Source organism: Terrapene carolina, unplaced genomic scaffold, assembly GCF_002925995.2.
Source record: "Terrapene carolina triunguis isolate 2854851 unplaced genomic scaffold, T_m_triunguis-2.0 Scaffold136, whole genome shotgun sequence".
NCBI lineage: Eukaryota > Metazoa > Chordata > Testudines > Emydidae > Terrapene > Terrapene triunguis.
The window spans coordinates 7,229,357-7,239,772 of NW_020664487.1; the positions used below are offsets into that span (position 1 = coordinate 7,229,357).

The 10,416-nt window shown below is 54.2% G+C and overlaps 1 protein-coding gene across 1 annotated transcript in view; it reads left to right on the plus strand.

Annotated features, from left to right (window-relative positions):
• RBPMS (RNA binding protein, mRNA processing factor) overlaps positions 1-10,416 on the plus strand; it is a 120,888-nt gene that overhangs the window by 103,891 nt on the left and 6,581 nt on the right. The window contains exon 7 of the mRNA XM_024205153.1: positions 3,665-3,734. Within this exon, the coding sequence (XP_024060921.1) occupies positions 3,665-3,727 (63 nt within the window). The 3' untranslated portion in view covers positions 3,728-3,734. The remainder of the gene's footprint in view (positions 1-3,664; positions 3,735-10,416) is intronic.

Below are 10,416 nucleotides of genomic sequence, written 5' to 3' on the forward strand. Positions count from 1 at the left end.
AGGAGTTTTAATACTGCCAAATGTGCTCGGGGCGGGGGCAGCGCGTGGAGCCCGCCTAGAAGCCGGACCCACTGCTGGCCGCTTCCATGGTGCAACGTGGTGTCGAAACAGGTATGGACTAGCCTGCCTTAGCTGGGCAGCACCGCCGATGGGACTTTTAAGGTCCCAGTCGGCAGTGCTGACCAGAGCGACCCAGTACCTGACATGCCGTGACCCAATACTGGGTCCCAACCCGAACTTTGATAAACACTGCTCTAGTCTGTGCCATGCAGGAGGTCAGACTAGGTGGTCATGGTGGTCTGTCCCATCTGGCCTTATAACCTATGAATCTGATACTTTCCTCTCTATCAAAGCTGCCAGCCACAGGGGTTAGGAATAAAATACTTTGGCAGAGAAAGTTTCCCTCCTTATTTTTCAGACCAGTGATTATTAGGATATTCCAGAGTTCTTACCCAAAGTAGTTTTCCAGGCCATCTTCATCAGGAGAGCAAGCTCAGAGCTTACTCAGCAAGATCCATGGCTTTCACCTGGGCAGAAATAGTCAATGCATCCCATGAGGAGAGCAGCCTCCTGACACCTCTACATCCCTCCACCAAACACTGCAGAAGGGAGGTGGTGTCAGATGCTGCACTTGGTTACCAGCTTCTGTCCCGTTCTCCCTCAATGTCTCCTTCCCTTCTGACTCCACTGATCTGCTATGGATACAAACCAAAATCTGATAGGGCCCCCCAGGGAGCGCCAAGGGAGCAGCAGCAGTACCTGAACAATGAAATATCAAAAGGTAAATTTAAAAATGAGTGTGCAAAATTGTGGCACATAATTTGTCCATGAAATTACTGCGATTGCATATCCAAATGATCAGTTAGACATCTAACTGCCTATTTGCATGTACAAATTATTTGTGCACAGTTGTGCTTTCAGGTCTGAAATTTCGGGACTCATTAACAGCATCCTCACTGGTTATTAATGAAATAAGCTGACGACATCATAATGGATGCATAGAACAATAGTCTCCATGTGCAAGGGTCCATGTTTCAATTCACATGTGTTTGAGCCCCTGCATTTCGCAATGACTTTCTGGCTTCAAATGAACCCAAAACTTCGTCAAAATCATCAGGTTTCACCCAACCTCAAACTGATACAATGAGAATCTTCCAAGTTTTGCATGTCAAAGGGCCCAACTAACCTGGAATGAAACCCAGAGCCAGGAGAGCTGGCGTTGGGTTCAAGCTTCATAATTTGAGGGTGAAGATGTATAAAAAAAATCTGCCTTCGCCCTGGGATTCTGCCCCAGACGAGCGTAATATTTGACTAGAGGTAAATTGTGCAAGATGTAGGTGGAGGCTTGAATTTTGTCTCTTGCTTTGACTTCTCCCCCCTTCCCCCCACCAGTCCCGCCCAACTCTTCCCCTCCTGAGCCCCTGTCCCCATTGGCGGTATGAGCGGGCTCTTTTCTTGTCTTTCCTTTCTGCCTTGCTCTCATTCACTCACTTGTGCTGCCTGCACAAAAGGCATCAGCGGGAAATGATACGTTTCCATATAGCTGGACAGGCCGCTCAGCGGCCAAGTGAAAATTGCCCAATTTCACTCTGATGGTTGCGGTTGGATATGTTCCGTGCAGCCTGGCCGGGGCCAGAGAGAGCTGGCACACAATGAAGCACATGCAGGACAGAAGGAAAGAATTTCAAGGCCTGCTTCTGCCACCCTCATGCTGGTTAGCATCTTATACACCAGCAGGCCCTGTGACATCAGAGCAGCTCCTCACAGGTCAAGGGGAGTCACAGGGCAGACTCAGGCCCTAATGCAGACCTTGCATGTCACGTGGGACTCTCCACCATATTTGTGAGAGGAAAAGCAACTTTGCAGGCCAACCCTGACCAAGTGCCTTCTCCAGAGCAGAGTTCTCAAGGTGTTCCCTCCTTCTGCATCTGTAGCGTTAATAGTGTTGGGTGCTACATGTGCCGCTGGAAAGAAGCTATATCCCCTCAGAGCACAGGCATTATTGCTTTCCTAAACCCATCTACGGAGGCAGCGAAGGCGGGAGAAGCCATCCTTTCAGCAGTGGAGGAGACGCTAGCATCTTAGTGACTTTCTCAGTTGCTTAACAACAGCTCCTCAAGCTTGCTGTCACGCGTATGTGCTAGAATGCAGTTCTGCGCTGTATAAAAATGGCACCTCCTCCTTCCTCAGCAGATCTGCCCGCTCTGCAGAGCCAGGGTCCCAGCTGCTAGCTGCAGTCACTGAAAGAAGCGTTCACTGCTTTTAGTCCCTTTTGCCCTGCACAACTAACAGCCAAGAGCGAACGAGCGAGTCCAGGCCTCTTTGTGCAGCGCTGCTGATGGAGCTCCAGCGAGTCACTGCTCTGCAAACCTGCCCAACGCCATGGGGTTCGCAAGTGCAGCTTTGGCCTGCAAAACGTAGACTACTAATGATAATGCATGAGAAAAATTGGGTCTGAGCTTAGGCTGAGATTGCAGAGCTGGATCTTAGAGGAGCCACCTTTTTGCTTGTAAACCGAGCATATTTTCAGAGTCACTGGTCAGATCAGAACAGCATTTTCAGGCAGCGTGGTGCAGCATCTCTGGAAAGCCACGCAGGCGCCTCCTGCGATGCTCAATTTCAGCATTCATACCTAGAGTTGGTGTGACTGGCGCCAGGAGGATCAGCCAGTGCAAAGGGGTCCTCTGACGTTGTAGAGCCAGCAGAGGCACTGCTATTCCTCTTTCATCTGCCGGCGTGGCAGGGAGAGGGACATGTTCGAAGGAAAGGGAGCATGGGACACTAAACTACCGCCCCCCTCGCCCCCCGATCCCTGACTTGGGTTTTGATTCCTTTAGTTTTGTGTTTGGGTCAGAGCTGCCTTCAGGCAATACCGTCTCTGCAGGAAGGACCACGTGGCAGCAGGAAGAGGATAGTGAGCACGAAGATGAACTCTAAGCCAGTGGTTCTCAACTAGGGGTCCGGGGCCCACTAGGGGGGGCCGCCAAGCAGGGCTGCCATTAGACCTGCTGGGGCCCAGGGCAGAAAGCCGAAGCTCCATCACCTGGGGCGGGAGCCCAGGGCTCCCAAGTCCCACCACCCCGGGGCTGAAGCCGAAGCCTGAGCAAGTTAGCTTCACAGGGCCCCCTGTGGTGTGGGGCACCAGGTAGTTGCCCCGGTGGCTACCCCCTAATGCCGGCCCTGGCTTTTATAGGCAGAACAAGCAGTTGTTGTGGCACAGGTGGGCCGTGGAGTTTTTACAGCACTTTGTAGGGGGAGGGGGGCTCAGAAAGGAAAAGGTTGAGAACCCCTGTTCTAAGCCACAGCTCCAACTTCGGATGCACAGCACAGGCAGAGGCCCAGATCTGCCCCAAATCCAGCCCCACAGGTGTGCTCTGGCAGAGGAGTGCTGTCCTTGGCCCTTCTGGGGAATCCGCTTGCAAGTGGCAGTGGACGGGTGACCTAACGTTGGGGCTGCAGCTCTGAACCGCCCAGAACGGAGGAAGGGGATGGTGTTTAAAGCAGGGTTTGGGGGCTAGGCCTGTCTGGCACTTAGAGTGAGCCCAGAACAGGGCCCAGCTCTTGTCCCCTCTTCGCAGAGACCCAGGATGTGGTTTGTGCAGGAGCTGAAGGCGTGTGAGGCCTCCTAGCTCATGTTTCACTCCCGCCTCTCTTGTCTTTTCAGATGCGCTGGCTCCCTCCCTCAGAGGCTGCTTCTCAGGGCTGGAAGTCCCGTCAGTTCTGCTGAATACTGTGTAAGTGTACGGCTCTGCGTGGGCTTCACTTCCCCGGCACCAGCTGGAGGCAATGGCTCCTTCTAGCAGTCACTGCGGGCAGGCGAGGAAGGGGTGTCCTGCCATAGCAGAATTCACGTCGCTGCCCCTGGCTCTGCTCCGAGTCTATAGGCGTGGGAGGAATGTCGGTATCTCATGACGCATCCCCAGACCCTTTCCCGGCCATGGCTGATTGTACGTATCTCATCACTCCACTACGTGGATAATTCACACGGAGGGCGTTGTAGCAGCTTCTCCTCTAAAGCTTGGCCTCATGGGAAGAGTGTTATGGAGTTTGGGGGAGACCAGGCCCGGCACCCCCGGCTTCCTGCGATTCACCGTGACTCAGCCAGACGGTAGAACAGAAGGTTTATTAGACGACAGGAACACGGTCCAAACCAGAGCTTGTAAGCATAAACAGGACCCCTTAGTCAGGTCCTTCTGGGGGGGTAGGGATCTTAGACCCCAGCCTTGGGGTTCCCTCCAATTCCTCAGCCAGCCCAAAACTGAAACTCCACTGCAGACGTCTCATTCCCACCCCCCCCGGCTCCTCCTCCAGCCTTTGTCCAGTTTCCCGGGCAAAGGTGTCACCTGGCCCCATCCCCCTCCCAGCTCAGGTATCGTCCCTCAAGTAAAGTCTCCCCCGGCTATTCTATTCCCCATGCAGACAGTCCCAGTAAAACTAGACGACATTCCCAGGTCAGTCCGCCCCGCTCCCTACTGCGTCACAGAGAGGTCCTACGTTCCTCTCCCTTGCTGTCACCGTCTGACAAAGCGATTCAGTGCCCGCAGCTGGCATTAGGGGTGGGTGACAGAGCCTGGGGCACCGAAACTGGAGCTTGAAGGCAGTCGCTGGACAGTGCTGTTGGAGTGGCTGTGATGCCATTTGTTCGGTACAAGGCTGCCCCTCAGGAGCGGAGCCAGGAGGGGATACACTGGCTGCAAGGGAGGGTGCTGCACATGGAAAGACAAGATGTGTGTGTGTGTGAAGGCAAAAGGGCGAGGGTTGGGCTCTGCGGGACATGTGGAGCCCATAAGCCGAACCACATCAAAGGGACGGACAGGGAGAAAATGCCCTAGGTCGGTCGAGTGGAAGGCCAGAAGGAGGCTGCAGGTCTAGTCCGACCTGCCTGGCCTAGGCTGTATCCTTCACTCAGGGGCTCCTCCCTGTGGCTGCCCTAGGGCAGATCATTCAGAGCGCTCCCGCGTGCTCAAGGAAAGCGTGGTTTTTTTCTAAACGTTGACTGTGAATCTCTCTCCTTCGGGTGCATGTTTAGCTGAACAGAGCGCTGGCGGGCTCTGCTGCTGGAGGGACTGGTTTCGCCTCCGTCCGGCAGAGATGGCGAACATTTTCCTTCCCCGTTTCTTTGTGTTTCTGTCACACCCCCTGGAGAACAGGGCCCCAAACGATTACAGCTGAACTAACTAAACCCAACAGGCCACTCTTAGCTCCGTCATTCCCAGCCTGGCTTTGTCAGAGCCCCCAGTGCGATAGCTGGGTGGCTGGGTACCCTGACCCCACAGCCCTTGTGCCCCATGCCCCCTGGCAGACTCACCCTGCCTCTCCCGATGTCTGGCCTGGCCATGCGCTCTCCTGTCCCTTGTTTTCTCTTTCTAGTCTTATCCCCCCGCCATTCCTTGCTCTCCCTGCGGCCCAAGGGCTCAGGACACAGGCTGTGCCCGCAGAGCTGGAGCCTGGCACCCTATTGGCACTAGCTGCTCCAGGCCCAGCTGTGCTGGGGCCTCCTGGAGCAGGGAGGGGAGAGGATTGCAGATGCTACCCACAACTCTGGCCACAGGAGCATGTTTGTGCTGGGGAGTCATCATGGATTCAGGGTCCTGCCCAGACACCACTGCTCATCTCCTCGGCCCTGTGCCCCACAGTGCCATGCTGGCAAGGCACAGATTGGTGGGTTTGGTGCTGTGGCCGGGCTGTATTGGGAGCAGTCTCTCAGAGCTGGTAGCAGTGGGCAAGGACCTTCACAGATCCACCCACAGAGATGTCTCACACTGGCTATCAGCTCCGTTGAGTGTGGCCTGGAGGTGACTAGCAAGGGCTTCCAGGGGAGGCTGGAGAACATGACATGGTGTCTGGGTGGCTCAGTGCAACGGCTCCGGCTTGTGCGCTCATGCCCAAGCATTCCTCATTCACAAGACGTGGCTCATTGTAGGCACCACGTTCCCTACGTGCCACACAAAGCTGGGGTCCCGTCATCACGTTCCTTGTTGGGAACGGCCTATCTCAGCACTGCAGGAGCCCACAGCTGCGGTCACAGAGAGGTCTTGCAGTGCTCGGCACCTCTGGCCTGAGTCGTCTCTCTTGTTGTGGGGACCTTGTGCCCACGGCAGGCCCTGGCACGCTGAGGGGTGCCCCACATGCTGCTGCCCTTGTCTATTGCTGACATTTGTGGGTGGTCCCTCATGCAGGTGTATGCGGGAGAGATTCTCCCTGATAGTGGCCCCAGCACTGACTGATGGCACCTCTGGCAGTGCACAGCCGAGGGCAGCTATCTGAAATACCCAGGCGACCAAGCAGGCCCAGCCCCAGACAGCAGGTCTGTCAGTGCCAGTGGAGCTTCTAGCTACTCACCAGTGTGCATAGGGAGTAAATGGCACCAGGAAACTGCCTTTTACCAGCTTCATCATGTTTGGGTGTCCTGTCGCCTGCTGGTAGGACATGCTGTGGTCTCACTGATGCCCTCCCAGTGACTGCGCCAATCCTCAGCACATTCTCCTTGTCCAGCTGATTCCCATCTCAGCAATACTGCATCTTACTGGACTTGAAAGTGCCTGCAGTCTGCACCCCTCTCAAAACCATCTCTGCTAAGAAACCAGGGGATATACTTCATTTAGAGAGAGACAACCCTAATAAGCTGGTATTTTCTCAGCCGAAAGAATGGCTCAGTCACACTGCCACTGACCATTCTGCAGGGGTAGTCAAAGCTGTAACCCAGACTCATTCAGCGTGGCACTGAACTATTCAGCAAATCTTCCAGAAGCCTGGCCTCAAGTCACCTGTAGACAACATACACCACACGTCTGAAGATCCTTGTGTGCATACGCAGAGAGGTGGGATCACCTCTGCCTAGGACATTAGTGAGACCATTACTGGTTACTGTGTCCCACGCCGATGTCTCTCACTGCAAAAAGGATGCTGAGAAATTGGAGAGGGTTCAGAAAAGAGCAACATGAATGATCAGCACTCTGGAAAAACCTGCCTTCGGAGAAATCCTAAAGCAGCTCAGGCCTTTTAGTTCATTCAAGAGACGGTTGAGAAGTGACTATCACAGTCTGCAAGTACCTGGATAGGGAGGAGCTTTCTGAGAGCAGAGGACTCTAACCTACAGACCAAGGCAGAACGAGATCCAACAGCTGGAAGTTGAAGCTCGACAGTTCGGACTGGAAATAAGGGGCAAATGTTTAACTGGGATGGTGATTAACTGCTGTAACGAAGTACCAAGGGACGGGGGGGATTCTCCAGCACTTGACGTCTGTCTCTCTGGACTCTCTTTCTAAAATATATGCTCTGGCTCAAACGAAGTTATGGGCTGGATGCAGAGATGGCTGTGTGAGGTTCTCTGGCCTGTGCTGGACAGGAGGTCAGGCTAGATGATCACAATGGTCCCCTTCTGGCTTTGGAATCTCTGAATCTAAAAGTGCCTACAGAATACAGCTTGCACAGATTCTCCACAAAGAAGAAAGCAAGGAGGCTCCATTCTCCCTGAAATGCATAGATCCTTCCTTACGCTCTACAACATGCATGTCCAAACACAACAAAAATGTCTTATTAAAAGTTAATGAAAACTCCCTTGGCAGCAGATCAGGTCAGGGTCCATAAATGGAAAACACATGTGGTTACTGAGCACAGATTACCACAGCACAGGGGGGAGTTTATTTTATTATACAAATGTACTCTCTTTTGATGCAATCCGTCCTGGAAGAGAAGTTAGAGAAGATACAGTCTGTAAATATTGCAGCCATTTGTGAATAAATAAACTGTGGAAATTAAAACAAAAAGTAAAACCACTAGGCCAGTAGCAGTGCTAAGCCCTAATGCATCTACCCAACTGTTCCCAGGCGTCACCCACTTTCACAGCACATCAGTCTAAGCTCCTTGTGATTCTTGACATGCAGCTCAGATAAAAGGGTTCAACAGTCTTCTCACCATACACATGTCGAGGTCACCCACCACTGCTAGCTCCTGGAGTCAGGGCGGACTGTCCCTCCCAGTGATACGGGCTATAGCCAGACAGCCTCCCCCTTTCCCTCACACTCCCCACTAGTTGTGCATTTGAAATATAAAGCTCAATAACGGTGACTGTCACAAATAAAACCCGGGGATACATTTCTTAAGGCAGCTCAGCGAACGCTGTCACATCTGGCTAGCTGTGATGTTGTATGTAATGTCCAACTGAGCACCTGCACATGTCCTCAGTGAGAGATTAGTGCCTAGCAAAGGGGCCAGGCTGGCAGGGCTAGATCCCTCCATCCTCTGCTCAGCCACAGCTCTTCACTAGCGGCAAGCACCTCCTGCCCCATCACTGGGCTGCAAGCCTCTTCTGAGGCCCTGCTCTCCCACTCTGATCATAAAATCATAGAATCTCAGGGTTGGAAGGGACCTCAGGAGGTCATCTAGTCCAACCCCCTGCTCAAAGCAGGACCAATTCCCAACTAAATCATCCCAGCCAGGGCTTTGTCAAGCCTGACCTTAAAAACCTCTAAGGAAGGAGATTCCACCACCTCCCTAGGTAACCCATTCCAGTGCTTCACCACCCTCCTAGTGAAATAGTGTTTCCTAATATCCAACCTAAACCTCCCCCACTGCAACTTGAGACCATTGTTTCTTGTTCTGTCATCTGCCACCACTGAGAACAGCCGAGCTCCATCCTCTTTGGAACCCCCCTTCAGGTAGTTGAAAGCAGCTATCAAATCCCCCCTCATTCTTCTCTTCTGCAGACTAAACAATCCCAGTTCCCTCAGCCTCTCCTCATAACTCATGATCTGGGCAAGCAGGCCAGTGCCTAGCCCCGTGTGCTCAAGCTGTGCAGCCTGACCTGAACCCGACAGGAGGACCTGACTACGAGTGTTGGGCCCGCGTTGGGGCAGGTGGGAAAACAACTGGACCCTCTCGGGCTTCGGTCAGGTTGGCTCTCCTCGTCCTGCCTGGGTGTTGGTGTGACGGTGGCTGCTTGCCCCGCTCCTGCCGGCTGCCGCAACCTCCCTCTGCTGTGCAGTGAGTGCGCCAACAAGTCCCAGCACCGCTGGCTCCACGGCACACAGCCAGCAGGGGGCAGCAGCTGCCAGGAGCAGGGCACGCAGCTGCAGCCACCACCAGGCCAACCGCCCGGGCAGGAGGCGGTGCTGGCACTCACTCAGGTTCAGGGCGAAGTGTCGGGTCAGAAAATGATTCAAGCCTCTCAAGCTGGGGGGCTTGGGTCTGGGCTGGGTTCAGGTCGGGCTCACACATTAGGCCTGAGCAGACCTCTGCTCTGAGGCTTATGGGAGCAGCAGCAATGGGAAGACATCCTGACACAGACGGGCTAGAACCATTTCGGGCAAGATTTTTGCAATCAGCTAGTGCCTTTCAGTGCCCAATTTGAGAGCCCTCAGAAGGGCCTGATCTCCAAGGCTGGGTCTGCCCAGCAGTGCTGGAAACTTGTACCCGGGCACCTGAAAAACAACCACCACAAGCTGTCACGAATTGGACCCCAGAATCACGAGTGGCTTTAGAAAATCTTGGCTTTAATGTTTAAACCGAAGGGTATGTTTACACGGCAGCTGGGAGTATTCGTCCCAGCCCGGGGAGACCACATGAGCCAGCGCTGCTCAAGCCAGTGCATTACAAGTGACAGGTCACAGCTCGGGCTAGCCACCCCGAGTATGTGCCCACAGGTCAGGTGGGATTGTGCTAGGGTGGCTAACCCAGGCTGCTGCCTGGGGTGCCACAGCCACGCTGCTATTTTTAGTGCACTGCCTCCAGCAGAGTTAGCACAAGTCTGTCCCTCCGCACTGGGAAACACCCTCTCAGTTGCTGTGTAGACATACTCTAAGATAAACAAATAAATAGAAGAAACCCCAGCGCCAGCCAGGTGTGCCACCTCTGAGAGACCCCAGTGCCTTGGAGAAACCCCAGTGCCAGCCAGGTGTGCCACCTCTGAGAGACCCCAGTGCCTTGGAGAGACCTGAGTGCCAGCCAGGTGTGACACCTCAGAGAGACCCTGGCACCTAAGAAAGACCTCTGTGCCAGCAAGATGCACTGCCTCCGAGAGATCCCAGCACCAGCTAGATGTGCCACCTCAGAGATACCTGGCGCCTCGGAGAAACCCCAGTGCCAGCCAGGTGTGCCATCTCTGAGAGACCCTGGTACCTTGGAGAGACCTCAGTGCCAGCCGGGTATCCAACCTCAGAGACACCTGGTACCTTGGAAAGATCCCAACAACCAGATTTGCTGCTTTAGCGATACCCTGGTGCTTTGGAGAGGCCCCAGTGCCAGCCAGGTGTGCCACCTCAGAGAGACCCTGGCACCTAAGAAAGACCTCAGGGCCACCAAGGTGCACTGCTTCAGAGAGACCTTAGCACCAGCCAGGCATTCCACCTTGGAAAGACCCCAGCACCTCCGAGAGAGCCCGGCGCTTCGTACAGACCCCGGGGCCGGCCCGGCGCA